A 22,465-nucleotide genomic window follows, 5' to 3' on the forward strand; every position below is an offset into this window, starting at 1 on the left:
CCAACCCCCTGCCAAGCAGGAAACACCATCAGAGCACTCCTGACATATGGTTGTCAAGCCTCTGCTTAAAGACCTCCAAAGTAGGAGACTCCACCACACTCCTTGGCAGCAAATTCCACTGTCGAACAGCTCTTACTGTCAGGAAGTTCTTCCGAATGTTTAGGTGGAATCTTCTTTCTTGTAGGTTGGATCCATTGCTCCGTGTCCGCTTCTCTGGAGCAGCAGAAAACAACCTTTCTCCCTCCTCTATGTGACATCCTTTTCTATATTTGAACATGGCTATCATATCACCCCTTAACCTCCTATTCTCCAGGCTAAACATGCCCAGCTCCCTTAGCCGTTCCTCATAAGGCATCGTTTCCAGGCCTTTGACCATTTTGGTTGCCCTCCTCTGGACACGTTCCAGTTTGTCAGTGTCCTTCTTGAATTGTGGTGCCCAGAACTGGACACAGTACTCCAGGTGAGGTCTGACCAGAGCAGAATACAGTGGCACTATTACTTCCCTTGATCTAGATGCTATACTCCTATTGATGCAGCCCAGAATTGCATTGGCTTTTTTAGCTGCCGCGTCACACTGTTGGCTCATGTCAAGTTTGTGGTCAACCAAGACTCCTTTTTTAAATAAATTTTTTATTAGTTTTTCACATTTCATAAAGACATCACACACACAAAAAGGACAAAGACAAAAACATGTATAATTTCAAAACCTTACTTTCTTAACCTTGTTCCTTGACTTCCCCCCACCCCCCTTCCTACATCCCAATTCCCATAATTAAGTCAGCAAGTTGTTATTTCTCCTCCTTACCATATTAATATTACATCTCTTATGAAAATTTAAGTTCTTTCCTAAGGTGGACCCAAGTTCTCTTCCATCGATTTCCCATTTTATATTAAATATGGATCATACTAACTAAACCCAAAAGTCATAAACATTTTTAAAGTTCTGTTTTCCCCGGTGTCACCCATCTTGTATTTGTGCCTCTCATTTTTTTTGCCCAAGTGCAATACTTTACATTTCTCCCTGTTAAAGTTCATCTTGTTTGTTTTGGCCCAGTTCTTTAATCTGTCAAGGTCGTTTTGAAGTGTGATCCTGTCCTCTGGGGTGTTAGCCACCCCTCCCAGTTTGGTGTCATCTGCAAATTTGATCAGGATGCCCTTGAGTCCATCATCCAAGTCGTTGATAAAGATGTTGAATAAGACCGGGCCCAAGACAGAACCCTGTGGCACCCCACTAGTCACTCTTCTCCAGGATGAAGAGAGTACAATTTGGACTATAATTTGATCTTATTTATTTATTTATTTATTTTAGTTTTTTAATTGAAGTATTATGATTGGATATTTAATTGGATGTTTTTTATTGGAAAATCAATAAAAATGATTTAAAATGTGAGTGGGTGGGACCAATTACCCAGACAGCAAGCTCAGCCCAGAGAAACAATACCTGCTACTTCCCCTGTCAAATCCCGGCACTGGAGTACTTAAAGAATGCAAATGTGAAGTCATAAGTATGTATATATGTAACTTGTCCCTAAGATTAGCCTCTGGACCTTAATTGGACATGTCATGGTTTTTTTGGGTTTTTTAAAAAGAGCCAGGGGAATCTGGGAAATTACGGGTTGATTTCCTTAACATGTGTTTCAGAGCAATATTAAAGATAGAATGAAGAAGCCTATAGAAGAACAAGCTTGGTGGAGCAGAACCAGCATGGCTTCTCCAAAGGTAAGTCCTTCCAGATGAACCAGTTTCCCCAGAGACCAGCAGGCCATCCCGTTTACACACTGCTATACATTCACAGCAGACCAGTAACCTCTCCTTTGTCTCCCCAGTAACTTGATGGCTGAGACCAAGGTTCATGGGAAACTCATATCATTTTTATTGGGTGAGCCTTGGGTTTCAGGCCACTGCACAGTCTTCTGCTCCCAAGGAAGCCAGAGAGAAGTCGGCTGCGGTGCCTGTTCAAGGTGAGGAGTCTCACGGAGGGGCTCATCCACTCTGGAGTCCAAGTTACCCTAGGACAGAAGAGAAAGCATCAGAAGAGCCTGGCAGCAGGATCAGACCAGTGACGCATCTGGCCCAGCATGCTGCTCTCAAAGCAGTCAGATGTCCCCAAGAACCTCTGGATAGGCTGCCTCTGGAGGCCCCAGAAGAACCTAAGAGCCCCTAGATCAGGCCAATGGCACATTTAGTAAAGCATCCTTTGTCTAACCCTCTTCCAAAGCCATCCAAGTTAGTGGCCATCATTACTTATTCGGGGAACGAATGCCATAGTTTAACAATGCAGGTCACTCATCCCAGATGCCTGTTGGTTGCTAATCAACCATGGAAACCATCAACACAAAATCATTGTGCTATATTGTGCGGCGGATTATAACCAAGCGATTGTGGACACAGTCACGAGATTTATCAGCACTCTAATTAGCTGTTCTTCCCAGGCCACCTGGTCTCATCGTCACCATTAGCTCATCTCCCCAGCTGTCATTTACAGAATTTAAACAAAACAACAAGCCGCTGGCCCTTGAGGAACCCAAGAGAGGTGGCAAAGCGTGCAGCTGCTATACCATCTAACTCAGCGGTTCCTAAACTGGGCTCCACAGAGTGCTTGGTGCCCCGTGAAGCATCTCCAAGGGCTCCGCCAAGAGATTGGAAATAAAAATAAATAAATATGTGTCTTTGGCATCAGGGAGGCAACTGTGCTCCATAAAAAATCTCTCTCCTGAGAAGTGCTCCACGACTCAAAACCTTTGGGAATCGCTGATCTAATCATTTGGTGGAGAATAATCACTTCCACCTTCCATCCTCCTTACCCAACGAGAGGAGTTGCCTCTCCCTTCTAACACATCAAGCTCCTGGCCTAACTCCCTTCCTGCCACAGCTCTTCTGGGGGCCTTGCTGTGAGTGAGGGGCTTGGAACCGGCTGGCTTCTCTTACCTTTAATGGCTGTCATGCATTGGTGGCCACAGCCATTGCTGCAACACTTCTGCTCAGGTGAGCAAGAGGCATCACTCTTACAGAGTTCTGCGCAGACCCCAGGTCCAGGGCGCCGGGGACACCGTCCAGGGTGCACTGGAAGAGAAAAAGGTGACACCCATACTGAGATGCTCTACTGGGGATTTGGTTTTCAACGGGTAGCAAGCAGTGGAATGAAAATGGAAACTCCACACAGCACTTTGAAAGAATGAAGTATCTTGATATAGAATAAAAAGGCAAGGTTGTCATCATGCTGCACTTTGCTTGGCTGCCAACAGGTAATGCTGTGAACTACAGTGTGATAACTTCTGAGAGCTGCTGGGCCATGACAGCAGTGCTGGCAAGCGAGATGGGGGGGGGAGGAGAAAGATGCTGGTGGGCCAACAGCGCAAGCAGGACCTGCCGGAATACTTCTAAGGATAGGGCAGTGGGGCCTAAGGGAAGTATGGGTGGTCTAGTGAGCTCTGCTGAGGTGTAAGGGGACAGGTAATGGTGAGGTGTCAGGGTGCAAGGTGTAAGGTTTGGTGAAATATCAGGGGAGGGCAGTTGGATAAGAGGGTGGGGGGTTGGGTGGGGGCAGGTTGGTAAGTGAAGTGAAAAGGGGTACAACCCCTGGGCCATCATCCATGGGGTGAGAATGAGAATTTGGACTTAAGATTAAAATATAAAGGTATGGAATACTGTATGCATGATCGAGCTAATAAATGTTTTAAAGAGGGCAGACAAGGGATAATCTTTGTGGAGAATCGGAATGAATGTTTCTATAATTTATTGGTGTAATAAGGTACGATAAAATTGTAGAGTTAGAAGGGACTCCAAAGGTCATCTAATCCAAAAGTGAGCAATGCAGGAACCGCAAGAAGATTGAGTGGTATGGGGGTGGGGCCTCGACGCAAGTGGTTGTGGACAGAAATACAAGCCTGGCCTGCATTTTGCTCAGGGGGCTCTGTTCCCCGGTGGGCTGGATTCTATCCTGATTCTAACAATGCCCACTGGGGCCTATGTTCTCCTGTAACCCTGGCTCTCATTTAAAACAGGAGTGGGGGGCCTCCAGGCACCTCGGCCTCCCCATCTTTCCTGCCCACCTGCCCTGCCCTTGATGCCAAATCTAACGGGAGGTGCAGGGCAGGTGGAAGCAGACCTTTCCCAGCCGGTTGCCGTGGACGTGCTGCATGATTGACACGAGGCCCCAATCTGCCTGATGTCACTATGACAGTGGGATGACTGAGCAGGCGGTTTCTTCCACCCACAAGTCACCGTTGGCCCTTGGGATCATGGAGAGAGAAATAGCTGGCCCACGTGGCCAGAAGGTTCTCTGACCTTTTTTTGAAAAGGAACTTTCTAGACCATGGAGAACCCGTGTTAGGAGGCCAAATACGCTGCTGCTATACCAGCCAATCATTTGGTGAGAAACAAACCTCCCGCCTTCCATCACCCATGGCCAATGAGAGGACTCACTGCTCCCTTCCAACACGCCAAGCTGCTGGGTCTGAGTGTCTTCCTGCTACTGCTCTCCTGGAGAGAGCGATGGGCTTGGCACCTGCTGGCTTCTCTCACCTTCAACGACTCTTTTGCATGCAAATCCACAGCCAGTACTACAACACTTGCTCCCAGGGCCGCAAGACTCATCACTCTGACAGGAGATTGCACATGTGCCAGGGCCTTTAATCGGAGGACACTGTCCAGGACGCACTGCAGGAGAGAAAGATGACTCCCACACCACAATGCTGTGGAAGTTTTCTTTTCCACAAGCAATGAAGCCCGTGAGCTGAGCGTCCATCCCCCGGAATACAGATCTCAGGCCAGAACAAGCACAAGCCTCTGTGAGAATCCAGGACAGCCCCACTCAGCCCCCCATCCCAAGATCTCATGGGGGTTCAGTATCTAGAGAGAGAGGACCCCAGACAGTTATGTCCAGTCGCAGTTATCTCGCTCTATAGGCCAAGGGAGACGGCATACAGCTTCCAGGTCATGCGGCCAGCATGACTAAGTCGCTTCTGGCGAAACCAGAGCAGCACAAGGAAACGCCGTTTACCTTCCCACCGGAGTGGTACCTATTTATCTACTTACACTTTGACGTGCTTTCGAACTGCTCGGTTGGCATGAGCAGGGACCGAGCAACGGGAGCTCACCCCGTCATGGGGATTCAAACCGCTGACCTTTTGATAAGCAAGCCCAAGGCTCAGTGGTTTAGACCACAGTGCCACCAGCGTCCCCCAGTTCAGTATCTACTGGAAGGCTAATGCTGTGAGCCTTTCCACCTTCTGCTCAACCAGATCCTATGGGAAGATGAAACTATCTATCACAAAGACACCAACACAGTCCTCAGTGGCCAGCCTAAGAGATGTCCTGGCACCCCTAAAATGTCAAACAGCTCTGACCACCAAAAAGTTCTCCCAAATATTGAGTCAGAATCTCCTTTCTGGCCATTTGAATCCATTGCTTCAGGTCCCCACCTCTGGAGCAGCAGCAAACAAGCTTGCTCCATCTTCTTTGGATATCAGAAGATGGCTATCGTGTCAACTGTGGGGATTCTCTTCCCCCGGCTAAACATACCCAGGGGCTGGAAACCAAGCCTTGTGAGAAACCGTTGAGGGAGCTGGGTAGGCTTCGCCTGGAGAAGAGAAGACTGAGGGGTGACATGTGGACCATTCTCAAATATCTGGAGGGCCATCACATGGAAGTTGAAGGAAGCTGGTTTGCTGCTGCTGCTCCAGATTCAAATGACAAGAGCCCAGCTTCGGCTTCGGCTGGGCAGGGTGGGATATAAATAAATAATAATAGTACCGTATTTTTCGCTCCATTGGACACTGTTTTTCCCTTCCAAAAATTGAGGGGAAATGTGTGAGCGTCCCATGGAGTGAATGCAGGCTTGTTCCATAGCCGCGCGCAACCCCTCCGGCAGGGAGAGGCTATACGGGGCTATGGCTTCTTTAGCTTCATGCAGCCTCTCCCGGGAGGGAGAGATTGCGTGGGGCTAAAGAGGAAGCCAAGGCAGTGAGTGGGATGGATCCCGCTCGCTGCCTTGGCTTGTTCCATAACTGCGCGCAAACCCTCCGGCAGGGAGAGGTTGTGCGCAGCCTGTACTCTGCTCTTTGGGGCTTGGGGGGGGGAGATATTTTTTTTATTGATTTCCCCGTCTAAAAACTAGGTGCGCCCTATGGTCCGGTGCACCCTATGGTGCGAAAAATACGGGTGATTAAGAATTATTATTATTATTATTATTATTATTATTATTATTATTATTATTATTATGAGCTTTTTGATGGTAAGAGGTATTCAACAATGGAAAAGACTTCCCCAGAAGGTGGTGGACTCTAAGAAGGGTGGAGACAGGTTGGAGCAGGTTCAGAGGAAGGCTGTGCAGATGGTCAACACCACCAGAGGAGAAGGAAGCCTGGCTGGCCTGGGATTCTGCCCTTACCTTGTCCAGCTGCAGACGGCAGCTCAACACAGATGGTGAGGAGGCCCATGAGGAAGAAGACGAGGAAGAGCCTGGCTTTCATGGTGCTGTTCCTGATGCAACTGGCAGAAGAGTCTGGATGCTGTGGCTGATCTGGGCCAAGATTTAAACCCTCGGTTAGAGAGAGAGGTGAGCACAGCCCTTGGTTGGGCAAGAGGAAACTTCAGCAACAAAGGTGACAGTTGGCTTTCATCACCGGGATGGCATAACACAAAGAGTTACACTTGTGCAACAGAACTGCTTCCCCCTATGCGTGAACCCCACGCCCTCCCCAAATTTGCCCAGAGGTGTGCAGGATGCAATTCTCAGAGTAAGAGCAAGTGAGCATCTCCTCTTGCAAGGATAAAGAGTTTTTCCTAAAACCCGATGTTAAGGTAATAAACTGCAAGGATAAATGAGTCACTTCTCCTTCATTGCACCCAAAGGCTCCTTGCTGAGCAGAAACTCTGTCCCTTTGTAGGTGAGTGGCCTCCAAAGTGGGTTGCAACAGCTCTACCTCTTTTTTAAATCAGAACCAGTGAAGGCGGCGAAGGTCCTGTGAGTGTCTGGAGGATGAATGGCAGCTAACAGATTGAGGTTGAATCCTGACAAGACAGAAGTACTGTTTTGTGGGGACAGGAGGCAGGCAGATATGGAGGACTCCCAGGTCCTGAATGGGGCAACTGTGCCCCTGAAGGACCAGGTGCGCAGCCTGGCAGTCATTTTGGACTCACAGCTGTCCATGGAGGCACAGGTCAAATCCGTGTCCAGGGCAGCTGTTTACCAGCTCCATCTGGTACGCAGGCTGAGATCCTCCCTGCCCATGGACTGTCTGGCCAGAGTGGTGCATGCTCTGGTTATCTTCCGCTTGGACTACTGCAATGCGCTCTATGTGGGGCTACCTTTGAAAGTGACCCGGAAACTACAACTAATCCAGAATGCGGCAGCTAGACTGGTGACTGGGAGTGGCCGCCGAGACCATATAACACCGGTTCTGAAAGACCTTATTGGCTCCCAGTACGTTTCCGAGCACAATCCAAAGTGTTGGTGCTGGCCTTTAAAGCCCTAAACGGCCTCAGTCCAGTATCCCTGAAGGAGCGTCTCCACCTCCATCATTCTGCCCGGACACTGAGGTCCAGCACCGAGGGACTTCTGGCGGTTCCCTCCCTGTGAGAAGCCATGTTACAGGGAACCAGGCAGAGGGCCTTCTCGGTGGTGGCACCTGCCCTGTGGAACGCCCACCCACCAGATGTTAAAGAGAAGAACAACTACCAGACTTTTAGAAGACATCTGAAGGCTGCCCTGTTTAGGGAAGCTTTTAATATTTGATGGATTATTATATTTTAATATTTTGTTGGAAGCTGCCCAGAGTGGCTGGGGAAACCCAGCCAGATGGGTGGGGTATAAATAAATTGTTGTTGTTGTTGTTGTTATCAACATGTTCCTTTTAAATGCCTAACTGGGGTGGGGAAAAGAGGGGAGCCTGCAAAACAAGCCCACCCCTTAGATGGGCCTTGTCACCCATGCAGATGCTGCCCCCAATCCCCTCTCCCAGACCTTCAGAGGACCAGGAGTCATACAGGAATTCATGGGGTCTGGACTGGTGGTGGAGGATCAGGAACTAGACCTTGGTTTGATGAAGATATTGACCCAATCTGCGGCAGCTGTTGTAGGACCAGAATAAAATGCACGTATTCACATAGAAAATAAAGCACTTTCTGATAAAATACAGGGGATAGCAAGGAGGAACGCAAGACTATGAGGACACAGAACCGCAAGATGAATACATAATCGTGGCGAAAGCGACATAAGCAGAAGTTGAGCTTAGCACACAGAGAATGCTTGAGCAAGATTTTTAAATGCAAAGTTGACACACACGGACGTTTCGGTAAGGGCACTTGGATGAATGTCTAAATAAGTAGCCCACACAGCGTACTGTGTTAGAAGAGCAAATTTCTTCAGCTGCTCTCTTCCTGTCTGATTCTGTCTTTTAGAAAAACTGCCAGGCAGGACCCAGTCCACATGAGGGAGGGGCAGCATGAGGTGGGCTGCAGGTGTCCCCCCCCCCTACGGCCAAGATTACAGGCACAAGGTATGTGAAGAGGTTTGGGTGTTCTAGGTGCCACACCCCACCCTCAGCCAATCAGCACACGGCACACCCCATGATGTCACAATCCTCCCTCACCCCTCCCTCCCTGCAGTCATGCCTTAGCTAATAATAATAATAATAATAATAATAATAATAATAATAATAATAATAAACAACTTTTATTTATATTCCGCCCTCCCCGGCCAAAGCCAAGCTCAGGGTGGCTAACATCAAATATATAACGTTGGTATAAAATCAAACAATAATTAAATGACCTCCTAAAAACAGGTCAGGGTCAAATTAAAATCTAATTAGATGGCTTTCCGCAGGATTAGGCTTGGGAACAGTAAATGTTCATCAGGCCCAACTGTTTATGCTGATCTAATATGGGCTGGGAGGCCTCTTTCATACTAGTTCTTATACAAAAAAAAAGCTAGACAATGATGGTTTGACTCTGCCAACAAACCATCCATATTATTGCTAGTTTAGCTAAAAGACATTCATCAAATATACTGATAAAACAGCAACGTCTGAATCTGAAACTGCAAGACAATTTCAACATTCATCACAACATCCAGCTGTCACAGAGGCAGATCAAATATTTGCAAATACATCCGTGACAAAAGTAAGAATTTGCAACTCCTTAAGGCATAAGAAGAGGAAGATAAGAAGAGGAAGCAAAAGATACCATCACCACCCTGAAAAACAATATGGATGGATTTATGGTTCATTTTTTAAAACTCTACTCTGCAACAATGACATCACAATACACCGCAATGATAAACCATTCACTGCAAGTGAAACGCCTTCTGGATACATAATTATAGGCCCAAATAATAACCCACATAAAACACAATCTGACTGATGAATTGCATAACTAAATCAAGATGCAAACAGGATGCAAAAAGTTAAAACAATTCCAAGATGCTTACTTTAAGACTAAACAGGTTTTTCTAAAAATAATATTAATAATCCAACCTGACATTTGAAAAGTACATAACGTTCTAACCTGGGTCAACAGTGTGATGCATCAGCAAAACAAACTAATGATATTCTGGGCTGCATCAACAGATGAAGAGAAGTAATTGTGCTGCTCTACTCTGCTTTGGTCAGACCACCTGGAATCCAGTGTCAAGTTCTGGACACTTGGGTATGGAGAAGAGGAGACTGAGAGGAGATATGACGCCCATTTTCAAATATCTCAAGAGCTATCAGATGGAGAATGGAGCAAGCTTGTTTTCTCCTGCTCCAGAGCGTAGTGTTGCAAAAATCAACATTTGGGGCTGAATGAAAACTCATGCAGCAAATGAGGAAAACAAAGGGTTTTATTTTGCAAGCCAGCCAAACAGGCACAGAGGAATATACATAATTGTTATCTCTTAAGGCACTACATTGGGGAACGTGAGTGGCAATGTGGTCTACACCACAGAGCCTAGGGCTTGCTGATAGGAAGGTCGGCGGTTCGAAGCTACCTTTGCTCAGTCCCAGCTCCTGCCCACCTAGCAGTTCGGAAGCACATCAGTGCAAGTAGATAAATAGGTACCAGCGGGAAGGTAAACGGCGTTTCGGTGCGCTGCTCTGGTTTGCCAGAAGCGGCTTAGTCATGCTGGCCACATGACCCAGAAGCTGTCAAATGCCAGCTCCCTCAGCCTATAGAGCGAGATGAACGCCACAACCCCAGAGTTGTCTGCAACTGGACCTAACAGTCAGGGGTGCCTTTACCTTTAAGGCACTACATATTCATAGACTGACCCAATTGCAAGTTACAGAGCCCTACTATTAGAAAAGTTTCTACTACTTGTTGTTGTTGTTTAGTCGTGTCCAACTCTTCATGACCCCCTGGACCAGAGCATGCCAGGCCCTCCTGTCTTCCACTGCCTCCCGCAGTTTGGTCAAACTCATGCTGGTAGCTTCGAGAACACTGTCCCACCACCTCGTCCTCTGTCGTCCCCTTCTCCTTGTGCCCTCCATCTTTCCCAACATCAGGGTCTTTTCCAGGGAGTCTTCTCTTCTCATGAGGTGGCCAAAATATTGGAGCCTCAGCTTCAGGATCTGTCCTTCCAGTGAGCACTCAGGGCTGATTTCCTTCAGAATGGAGAGTATTGCTCTTCTGCCCAGATCCCGGTTGGCCACTTTGAGAAGAGGACGCTGGACTGGACGGCCATTGGCTAGATCCAGCAGGTGCTTCTTAAATTCTTTTTGATTGGCTGTCATGGGGAAATTATCTGAACCTGGAGCCAGCTGGACCCACACACTCAAATCCGCTTGGCTTCTGTCCCAGCCCAACTCAGGAGACGAGGGGGAGGGAGGGGGGCGGATATATGGCTGCCAATCTCAGCCCTGAGCACCATTCAGAGCTGCCTTCCAGCGTGAGGTCCACCAGGTTCTGCTTCTTCTTTGCGATGGGTCCCTCGCTCATCCTCTGGGCTCTGCTGCCAACAGTGCCTGCCCAGTGTGAGCGGGCAGGTCTGCTATGTATGTTTGGGGGTTGCTTGGAGGGGTGAAGGGCTAGAGTGACCCTTGGGGTCCCTTCCCATTCGACAATTTTAAGAACTGGGAATGCCTGGCATTGGGGAGTCTGTTTAGGGTGGGTGATATTGAGAAAGGTGTCCAGGGAGAGAGGAAGCCCTGCTGGAAGATATCTGGCTCACTGGACTGGAAACGGCAATGGTTTCTGAGGACCCCCTTAAAAAAAAACACACAGATGGGGACATCAGAGAAGCTTCCAGCCCCTCTGCTAAGGTTCCTTAAACTAAGGGCTCATCCAGACTACCTTTTGTGCTGTGTTTCTGGGCACAGGACCATGTTTTAAAGTGCTGGGTCCAAGCCCTTCTTTCCCCACCCACCCACCTCACCCTGTAACTTTTCTTTCAAAAACCCGCTCTTTACCGCTGTATCAGAGCAAACAGCAATCCACGGGAAACCCAAATTGCTGTTTGTTACAATTCAGCATTAAAGAGCGGGTTTTAAGCAAGGAAAGCAGCTCAAGAGGGGCGAAGCATTCAGACACTGACTCTTATAATACAGACCTGTGTCTATAAAGTGTGGGGCAAAGTGTGGGTGCACCCTAAGAGAAATTTGGGGAAAGGGGTTGGGAAGCAGGAATAGGTATTTGTGTAGGAGGGTTGTGGGCAGAATCTTGAGCTGAATGTGTATTCACTAAGTAGTACCTTAGAAGCATAGAATTGTAGGGTTTGGAGGCACCCCCAGGGTCTAGTCTCACCCCCTGCAATGCAGGAATCTCCAAGATATGCCCCCACCCCTGTTTAAAGACCTCCAAGCAAGGGGAGTCAGCCACCTTCCTGAGGTTTGTTTGTGCTAGATCTAGGCAGTGTCGGAGCACATATTGCATAAATCTATGCTGCTCTTCCCCTAGGTACGTTTTCCAGATCCCACCCCCCAACCAAAGGAAAGGGAGTCAGAACTTCTGAGAGGGAGAACTCAGGTTTATTCAGCTGAATAAAAGAGAGAGAAACAGACTCCTGACTTCCAAGTCAGTAGTCTGTGAAGGTACAGAAGGAAATCACAGTATTTTATACCTCAGAGGGCATTCATTCCAGAGATACAGTGTTGAACAAAGGAGAATTTGCCACGTTATCGTTTCTGCAATGCCATCTCTGCCTGCCAAACCCTGTCCTGCGAGCTCCATCCTTGATTTTGGGGGCTTACACGGAGCCTGCATTGCAGACCCTCTCTGACTGCCCTTGAGAAATGGACGAGCAATGAGTACAAAAGCAAATTAAGCGTGGTGAATTAATTCTAATAGGCATAAATGATTAACACAGAGGAAGGTGCCTAAGGTGGTTCAGCCTGCTGGGAGGGAGAAGCTGACTGCAGCCCCCTCTGGCTCCCAAAGAAGTCTGCCTCTAGGTGTTTCCTTGCCACGTCTTGTGGAGGGAAGTGGAGGTTCAGGACGCCAAGCAATGGATCACACAGCCATTGATACGCTAAAAGTGGCATTGTTTGGGTCTGGGAGTAGTTAGAATGTGAGATCGCATCTTCCAAATCAGGAGAAACCAAGATGTAGCCGCTGATGTCGGACCCTTCAGAGAAAAACACCCGTGGCTCACGGATGCCCAGAGCCTGTCCTTTCAGCAGCACAATGGTGCCTAGAAAACATTTGGGCCGGAGGTTGGGGGAGGGCTTCCGTACTAGAGCATCCAGCCCCCTCATCAGCTCTAAGGGGGAGGGCACAGAAAAGAGGGGGCTACTTTTGTATTCGTAAAACAGCATGTTTTCTTTTATTTCTTTTTCAATTTATTTAATCATTTTTTCAATACAAACAACAACCGCAAAAGACACATACAGCAAAAACCATAATGACACTAATAACACAATTTGACAATTCAGATTTGAATACACTGATATACCTATGACTACACCTTTTTAACAATATTTCCCCACCTCTCTCTCTTCCCCCTACTTCCCACCACGATCCACCTTATCGCTTAAATATTCCTTCCAGATTTCCTCATATTTATCCATTCTTAATTTGTGTCGACATGCAATTTGTTCGTATGTAGCTAATCTGTCCATATTATCAATCCATGTGCTCCATGGAATCTTTTTGCAGCTCTTCCAATTCATCAAAACAACTTTTTTTTTGCTTCTAATATAGCACGGTACATCCATTTTTAAACAGCATGTTTTCTTAGTGAAATAAAAAAAATCCTCCCAGTAGCACCTTAGAGACCAACTAAGTTTGTTCTTGGTATGAGCTTTTGTCTGCATGCCCACTTCTTCAGACACACTGAGACAGAAGTCACCAGACCCTTATATATAGTGGGAGCGTGGGGAGGGGTATTACTCTGAAGGGGGGTGGGAATGGGTGATCGGTTTACCACACCTATCCTTTGCTTCACATCTGCATCTATCTTCCTTTCATTCCTCCTCCTCCTCCTCTCTTTGTTCTCGCCTGTGCCCGTCTCCCCTCTTTCCCTTCCTCTGGGCTCAAAAAAATCAGCTGCTCTCTCTCTACCTGTAATAATAAAATTTAAGGATATATATATATATATATATATATATATATATATATATATATAATAAATGTTCATAAATGTACCAACTAAGCACTGACATAGATCAGCACAGGAAGACCGACTTGAAACCATTTTGACTCCCAAACTGACCAAATGTTTTCCCTGCAAGGAGGGAGGGAGTCAGGGAGCCTTCCTGTTGTCTCAGGAATTGGAAAATCACCATCTCAAAGAAATGGCTAGACTGCCAGGAAAGGCAATCAGATAAGGCATTATAAGATAACCTGACAGACAGGAAAAGCAACAACATTCAAATTTCTGTTGTAGACCACCTTTTCTGTGATGTAGGTATGATGTATCTGGGGTGGTGGTCTTGGGCTACACCCCTTCTGTGATGTGCGTATGATGTTTCTGGGGGTGGTCTTGGACTCCAAGGTGGGCAATTTAAAATGTCTATATAAGGGCGGACACACCTTTCTTCTGGGTCCTCCTCCTTTCCTGCGTGTGAGGGGAGCACCCTGTTGCAACAGATCAATAAAGATCAGGCTTACCAGCTGCTTTGCTTCTCAATATTCTCTGGTTGGCCTCTGTTATTTTCTCCTACCAATAGGGAACCCACGTAAGGACTCTATGCAGGCTCTTGGATACCCCATAAGGGAAAAGGGCAGATTTTGTTTACAACATACCTTATCAGACACCTGGTCACGTGATGCCCCACCTTCAAGTCTTCTCCTGCCTTCCGGTCCTGTCCCAGATCCAGCCCCACCCAAGTGTCCTGATTTTCTGGGGACAGGCCCAGAATTACAAAAACCATCCCAGCTTCGGATTTGATCCTGGAATGTTCCTTATTTCCCCTCCAGCACCAAACATGGGGAGGAAGATGAGGCGCCGAGGCCCCGCCCTGCCAAGTCAAGGAAAGGTCTACCATGAGGCACATCAGAACAAAGCTTATACAGCGTACTTCTACACAGCACACAAGTAGTCATGAAACATGAAAACATCCTACTATATCCATCGAGAAAGGTTGCAGGTCATGGGATGTCAACATACCGTATTTTTCGCCCTATACGACGCACTTTTCCCCCTCCAAAAATGAAGGGGAAATGTGTGTGTGCACATCCTATGGGGCAAATGCAGGCTTTCGCTGAAGCCTGGAGAGTGAGAGGGGTCAGTGTGCACCGACCCCTCTCGCTCTCCAGGCTCCAGGAAGCTATCCACAAGCCTTGCAAGTCCGGCGGGAGTTCCCGCGGGCTTGCAAGGCTTGCAGGCAGCAGCCTGTTCTGGGGGCTGGGGGGGGGGATATATTTTTTCTATTCATTCCCCCCCCCAAAAAAAAACCAGGTGCGCCCTATGGGCCAGTGTGCCCTATAGGGCGAAATATACGGTACATAGCTCCGTCGTGGTATCAACTTCCTTGGGGTTGATTTGGTCTCAACTATTGACATTCCAATCCCATATTTTACTTCCCTGTTCGCAAAACGTGTCAAAGAGCTTCCAGCAGAGGCGCTGGATTAACACCCCGGTGCTGACTCAAAGCAGACATAGCAAAACATTCTGGCTGACCATTTGCGCCACTTTCAAGCTCAGACAGGAGATGTGCAATACAGCCTAGGAGGGAGGAAAGGAGAGTCACAAAATGCAGGGAATCATTCATGGATGCATTCTCTCCAAAGGTTAAATGCAATTGATACTGGGACAGTTAGGACTGTCAGGAGCTCATCCTACACTCAAATAGGACCCTGGTAGAGACACATGCCTGACTGGCATCTTCTCTCCCTCCTGCTCCTTCGTTCAGGAGCTTCGTTAGCTTTCTTCAGCCCGAACATCACAGCGACCAATGCCAACAGACACCGGCACACTGAGGAGCACACGGCTGCCTGTGCCCCAGCTAAGCAGTTTTACTGAACCCGGACTCAGTTAAGGTGCTCCCCGCCCCCCAGCTATATGGCGCTCTGATGCTCTTCCTGCTCATGTACAAGCCAGATAAGCATCGAGGCTCCCTCTGCTGGGGGCCAGGGGGCCTTCTGAGGCATCAGAGCTGTTCAGCTGGGGGGCAGGAGGTCTCTTCCACCCACCAGCTAAGCAGTTCAGCAAAGCCTTGATGCTCCTCGGCTTGGGCTGGACCATGAATCTCAGAAGAAGCAGCCGAGATAAATTCTAGAACTGTAGAGTTGGAAGGGGCCACGAGGGTCATGGAGTCCAACCCCTTGCAGCCCAGGAATATTTTGCCCAACATGGGTCACATGCTCTACCGACTGAGCTATCCCCATCTCTCTGCTGATATGTCATGATGTTGAAAAGAAAAGAAAGTATCGCCCAGCTAAATCATCAGAAGGCGAGCTGTTGTGCTGATCATAGCGGAAATTCGCTTAGCTATTCCCCCAAATGGACTTTCAAGATGAGACATGAATCCGAATCTCCTAAGGCAAAGTTCACTGAAAACCCTGCCCACAAGCAGTGGGAGAGTCTTCTAAACTTGATAGGGGTTGAAAGACGTTAGAAGTGCTTTTTGGTTAAAAGGTAGAGAGCCAGGGGAAGGAATCCCCCAGGCAGAACAGAGCAAGACTATGACTTCCCCTTATCAGGACACTAGATGTCTGTTGGTGCAGCTTAGAATAGCATTCCCTTTCTCCCGGCTGCAAGAAGATTCAACCAGATTAGAGAACGAGGCCCAAAGGAATTTCAATAGGGACCAGTGCCAGGTTCTGCAGTTAGGCAAGAAGAAACAGGTGCACGAATATAAGATGGGGGATACCTGACTTGCAAGCAGTACATGTGAAAAGGATCCAGTGGTCTTGGTGGACCACAAGCTTAGCATGAGTCCACAGTGTGGCGCAGCAGCAAAAAAAGCCAATGCTATTCTAGGCTACATCAATAGAAGTAGAGTGTCCAGATCAAGGGAAGTAAAAGTACCACTCTATTCTACCAAGTTGATGTGACGCCTTACAGAAAGCGTGAAATGCAGGCATCCAGAAGGACTGTCATGTATGGAAGTGAGAGCTGGACCATAAAGAAGGCTGATCGCCGAAGAATGGATGCTTTTGAATTCTGGTGCTGGAGGAGACTCTTGAGAATCCCATGGACTGCAAGAAGATCAAACCTCTCCATTCGGAAGGAAATCAGTGCCCTGAGTGCTCACTGGAAGGACAGATCATGAAGCTGAGGCTCCAATACTTTGGCCACCTCATGAGAAGAGAAGACTCCCTGATGTTGGGAAAGATGGAATGCACAAGGAGAACAGAGGACGAGATAGTGGGACAGTGTTCTCGAAGCTACAAACATGAGTCTGACCAAACTGTGGGAGGCAGTGGAAGACCGGAGGGCCTGGCATGCTCTGGTCCAGGGGGTCACGAAGAGTTGGACATGACTAAATGACTAAACGACTCAACAACAACAAAGCTCCTTCCTGGAAGTTGCCCGGTGACAGGCAGCCAAAGCGGTGCCTTTAGCCCTGCAGCGGAGGAAGCGGCAAAGGTGCGGGGATGGGGTGGGGGGGGAGGGAGCGGGGGCCAGGCAAGCGAGGTGGCGGTAAGGCGCACTGGCACGCACTGTCTCAGAGAAAGCTCTGGCTGTGGGGACGTGGTTTCTGTGACAAGGCGCTGGCTCCCCCAGCAAGGCGCGCTGTGCGTTTTCTGATCTCCACATTCAAGCTTAGGCGCATAGCTGTCAGCTTTTCCCTTTTCTTGCAAGGAATCCTATTTGGAATAAGGGAATTTTCCTTAAAAAGAGGAAACGTTGACAGCTATGCTTAGGCAACTATAGGAAGTTGAGGACCTTCAGTCCTCAGAACCTCCTCATTGGGGCAAGGCCTACTGTGGATGCTCAGGTTGAGAACGTGATCCGTGCGGGATGCACCTTCACAACCCGCAGCGTTCACAACCCTCGTCTGCACGTCTGTGCATGTGCGGGTTGCGATTCAGCTCTTCTGCGCATGCGCAAAGCACGATTTAGCACTTCTGCACATGCGCCACTGCCAAACCCCAGAATTAACCCATTCCAGTACTTCTGGGTTTCGGCAGTCCGTAACCTGAAAAAGCGCAACCTGAAGCGGCTGTAACCCGAGGTATGACTGTATTGGGAAGATGTGCTCCCTAGGCCTGGCCTTCTGAGTTGTTTGCTTCTTTGAATAAAGAGTTAAATTCATGGACACTATGACTTATTCCTGACCTGCTCCAGGCACCCACCCCGACATCACCTGTGATGGCCTGGGAATCGGATTCAGAGGCTGAACCGGAGGAATCCAAGCCTGCACAGGAGTCCCCTCCTCCAGGGCCAGCTGAGCTGGGGCAGGGCCTTGATTCTGAAGCCCCTGCACCTGTGCCGGATCCTCAGGAGCAGGCACCAAGTGAATCCACTCTAGCTCCGGAGGCGATTGAGGACGCATTGCCTACAGGTGCACCTCTCCCAGCCCTGTCAGGGGAAAGTGAGTCTCCCCCTGGGTCCAGTAACCCACCGGCCTCTCCTGAGCTGCAGAGGCTCAGGGCAGAGAGGCGGAGGGAACTGGTTTCTCCCAGGAGGAGTGCTAGCCTTAAGGCCAGGAGAGGCGGGTCACCGGGGGCCGGGACCGCCACTGGCCTAAGAGAAGATAAAGGCCAGTCAGGCCAGTCTCAGGTTGCAGGACCAACATCGTTGAAGAGCTGTTTTGGCCAGCACCCAGTCCTGTTCCCCCAGAGTTCCTGTCCTTGCCCGGCTCCTCGCTGTAGACCCCGCTTCGCCCGTGGAGGACTGTCTGCCGACCCTTGACTCAGGTCCTGGACCTCGCCCCACGGTAACCTCCCCCCTGGACCAGCACATCACCTTTCCCACCCCCTGCACTCCTGCCGCATGTAGCCAAGATTGCAGGCGCAACGTAGGTGGCATGGTTTGAATGTCCGACGTGCCACACCCCACCCTCGGCCACAACATGACACCCGCATGACATTTCCCCCTCTCCGCATTCGGGCCTTGACTTGCATCTCACACGCACCAATGCCTTCATCTAGAAAAGTTGGAACGATGCACTAATTCAGTTAGACAATGATGGCCTGATTCTGGCAACAAAGCACCCAGATTGCTGCCAACTTAGTTGAAAGGTATTCATCAGATTCATCAGATAAAACAGATAAAACAGCAACATCCGCACAGTTGGAGGCAGCAACGTTTCAGAAACCAGGGGCTGGAAAACACAGCAGGGGAGAGTATTGCTCTTCTGCCCAGATCCTGGTTGGACACTGTGAGAAGAGGACGCTGGACCAGATGGCCATTGGCTAGATCCAGCAGGTGCCTCTTGTGTTATTTTTGATTGATTATCACGGGGAAATTATCTGGACCAGGAGCCAGCTGGACCCACACACTCAAATCCGCTTGGCTTCTGTCCCAGCCCAACCCAGGAGAGGTGGGGGAGAGGGGGGAGGGAGGAGGATATATGGCTGCCGATCTGAGCCTTGAGCACCATTCAGAGCTGCCTTCCAGCGTGAGGTCCACCAGGTTCTCCTTCTTCTTCGCAATGGGTCCCTCGCTCATCCTCTGGGCTCTGCTGCCATCCTTACTATGTAAGTTTGGGGATTGCTTGGAGGGGCAAGGACTCAGGAAGGCATGGAGTCGGGGGGAGTCAGTTTAGGATATTTATGCCCTGCCTTCTTCACGGACGGGATTCTAAGTAGACACCCCTGCCCTGAGCTGCTGCTGTGCAGCTGGCTCCAGCTGGTGGACCTCAGGGCTCCGGTGAAAACCAAACTAGCCCCTGCAAATCTCAACCCATCTCTGAGCAAAGGAAGGTGGAGGGTGCTGCAGTTGGTGGTGGAAGGACCTCTGAAGGAAGCTTTTAATGACTGATGTTTTAATGTATTTTTAATCTCCTGTTGGAAGGCACCCAGAGTGGCTGGGGAAACCCAGCCAGATGGGCAGGGTATAAGTAATAAATGATTATGATGATGTTTGTGATTATGATTTGATGCTGATGGTAGTGAAGACATCAGCACCAAGCAGTTGGGCACCATCATGAGGGTGCTGGGCTAGGTGCCCATCAAAGAGGAGCGGGATGCCATCATAGAGGTGTGGAGCATCATAGAGGTATGGGCATGGCCAGGATTTCGGGGGGGGGGGGGGCAGGACTTTTGTTAGGGGGGCAGAACCGAGCTACCTGTGACTTGTTTGGTCAGTTTCCTGAGTATTTTTATTTATTTACTTGATTTGTGGCTACGCCTCGGTGGAGGAGGAAGGGAGGCGTAGGCAGGGGGCTGGAGAGCGCAACCCTCACCCTGGACTGGATTCCTCCTTGCAGGCAATGGAGCCAACGGCTTTGTAGTACACTTGCAGCGGGGGATGCGGCTGCAGATTCGACAAGCCAATGAGGAGGTGAAGGTGGAGGAAGCTGGCTCTGTAAAGGACAGGTGAGGCTAGGACACGTCCACCACATATGGAGGAAATTCCCCTCCTTCTCCTTACACTTCCAACAATTTTTATCTTGTGGGGCTGGACTATCTTTTGAAGAAAACCACCACCACCCCACCAACTCTCCCTTCTCCACAGCACCGGACGAGCCCTGGTGGCTGCTTACCTGTGCATTGCGAGCGGCAGGGGCGGGCGGCGGTGGCGGTGGAGGGGCAATGAGTGGAGCAAAGGGGCTGGCTCCGGAGAAGGGCTGCATAAAATGGCACTCAGCCATCCGCAGCTCAACAAAGCCCAGCCCCCTTCCTCCTCTAGGCAGGGCAGGGAGAAGCCAGGAGGAGGGAGGGAGGAGCCGCCGCCGTGGCAGTGTGGATGGGGGGAAATGACGAAGCACGAATGATCAGAATCCCCACGCCGATCACCACAGCGATTCCCGAACTGCCCGCGGGCTGGATCCAGAAGGCAGTTGGGCCAGATTCGGCCCCCGGGCCTTAGCTTGCCGACCCACGTTCTATGTCGATAGCCTTGACAGGACCCTCTTTGCAAGCTTCTTAGGACAGCTGGGCTCTCTCTGGGGCTCTCAAGGAGCGTGCATTAGACCTAGAGAGTTCACAAACCAGAAAGCGGGGGTCGTCTTTTGCGGTCCCTTCCTGCAATGATACAAAGCAGAACTTTGGCTTCCCCCGCCCCCCAAGCATCCAGGCTGGGGCACCTTAGAGGAGAGGTCAGCAAGGTCTGCCTCGCCTGGGCTGGTTCACTCCAGCGGAGATCTCTCTGTGGGCCAGATTGTCAGCGAGTGTGAGCGCGCGCATGCATGATTTCCGGTGTCTGCGCATGCATAGGCACAATTTTCGGCACCACAGCAGCGAGTCCCCATACTGTGCTGCGCTGGTTTATTACAGTGCACAGGGACTCGCCGAACAAGCAGCTCAGTTCGGGGGTGGCTCGGGGGCCGGTTAAACGACCCCCGCGGACCACAGGTTGCTGACCCCTTCCTTAGATCAGAGATTCCCCCTCCCATCCGCTCCCCACACATAGCCCATCTCAGAGGCGGCACTCCTACCCAGAGCCCCAAACAGAGGATGATCTGTTGTTGCCCCGCAAGCCGCCTCTCCTGCACTTACCTGGTTCCTCTCCATCCCCTCTCTCACCTGGGTTTCTGTTGTTGCTGCTGCTGGAGGTTTCCTTTGGAGCTGCGTTTGTCTCCATGCTTGCATTTTATTCTTTACCTTTCAGACTGTTGCCTGAGGGGCAGACCAGAAACACTTCCAATAAGGAAAAAGGCAGTTATGGGGAGGAACTGGCCCAGGAGGAACAGTGCAAGGGGGAGGGTTGAAAATCCCCAAGCTTGAATGTGGAGGTCAGAAAACGCACAGCGCGCCTTGTTGGGGGAGCCAGCGCCTTGTCACAGAAACCACGTCCCCACAGCCAGAGCTTTCTCTGAGACAGTGCAGGCCGGTGCGCCTTACCGCCACCTCGCTTGCCTGACCCCCGCTCCCTCCCCCACCCCATCCCCGCCCCTTTGCCGCTTCCTCCGCTGCCGGGCTGAAGGCACCGCTTTGGCTGCCTGTCACCGGGCAACTTCCAGGAAGGAGCTTTGTTGTTGTTGAGTCATTTAGTTGTGTCTGCCTCTTCGTGACCCCCTGGACCAGAGCACACCAGGCACTCCTGTCTTCCACTGCCTTCCACTCCCTTCTCCTTGTGCCCTCCATTTTTCCCAACACCAGGGTCTTTTCCAGGGAGTCTTCTCTTCTCATGAGGTGGCCAAAGTCTTGGAGCCTCAGCTTCAGGATCTGTCCTTCCAGTGAGCACTCAGGGCTGATTTCCTTCAGAATGGAGAGGTTTCATCTTCTTGCAGCCCATGGGACCCTCAAGAGTCTCCTCCAGCACCAGAATTCAAAAGCACCCATTCTTCGGCGATCAGCCTTCTTGATGGCCCAGCTCTCACTTGGCGATGGTCAAAGGGTCGCGTCAAAGCACCTCCGCGAGGCTGTGCCTGCAGCCGTGGGAAGCGACAGCGGTGGGGGCAGTTGCAAAGTGGGAGGGGTGGAAGGGACGGAGAGGGTGGGAAGGCGGGCAAGTAACTGGGGTGGACATCACCTAATTTTACTTGGGGAAAACCACAGCTGCTCCCAGTGAGGTGACCTGGCTTTGATCAGGCAACAGTGATGGGTTTAAGTTGGGAGGAGCTGAGTGCTGTCCACCTCAACACTTTCCTCCCCCCACTCCGAAACAGGACTCATTATGTCTACCGTGATCTGGCTGAAGATATTTTAGAGAGCTTATGAGGATTTAATCTCCCCCCACTCCGAAACAGAAATGATGATGTCTACCTGAACTTCTGGCTTCTGTATGGGAAGAATCCAGTGATCTTACAAGTACTTATTCTTGAAAGTCCTGACGTTGAGTGGCTCAGCCCTGCATCGCCTTCCTAGGAGCCGGAGGGGGGGGGGCGAAGGCAGCTCTGTGTCCCTCCCTGTGTCCCTCCCTGTGTACCACCTGTAAATCATTTTCATAATATTCTCTCTTAAGGCATTACATGCCGTAAATTTTATACCGGTTGTCCACAACTGTTCCCAGTCAGCAAACATAATGTTATGACCAATGTCCTGTGCCCACTTA

The 22,465-nt window shown here is 49.8% G+C and overlaps 2 protein-coding genes across 2 annotated transcripts in view; one reads left to right on the forward strand and one right to left on the reverse strand.

Moving 5' to 3' along the window:
• Window positions 1-22,465, forward strand: part of LOC310708862 (uncharacterized protein) — a 191,084-nt gene that overhangs the window by 75,560 nt on the left and 93,059 nt on the right. The window lies entirely within an intron of this gene.
• On the reverse strand, window positions 1,850-21,067 carry LOC310708892 (WAP four-disulfide core domain protein 18-like). Its single transcript, XM_083507816.1, has 4 exons — window positions 20,968-21,067; window positions 6,392-6,523; window positions 2,929-3,063; window positions 1,850-2,009 (listed from the first exon to the last, which is right to left on the reverse strand). The coding sequence occupies exons 1-4, from the start codon at window positions 21,050-21,052 to the stop codon at window positions 2,005-2,007; spliced, it is 357 nt and encodes a 118-aa protein (XP_083363942.1). The 5' UTR covers window positions 21,053-21,067; the 3' UTR covers window positions 1,850-2,004.

Source organism: Podarcis liolepis (genome assembly GCF_965112155.1).
Source record: "Podarcis liolepis genome assembly, chromosome: 6".
Lineage (NCBI taxonomy): Eukaryota > Metazoa > Chordata > Lepidosauria > Squamata > Lacertidae > Podarcis > Podarcis liolepis.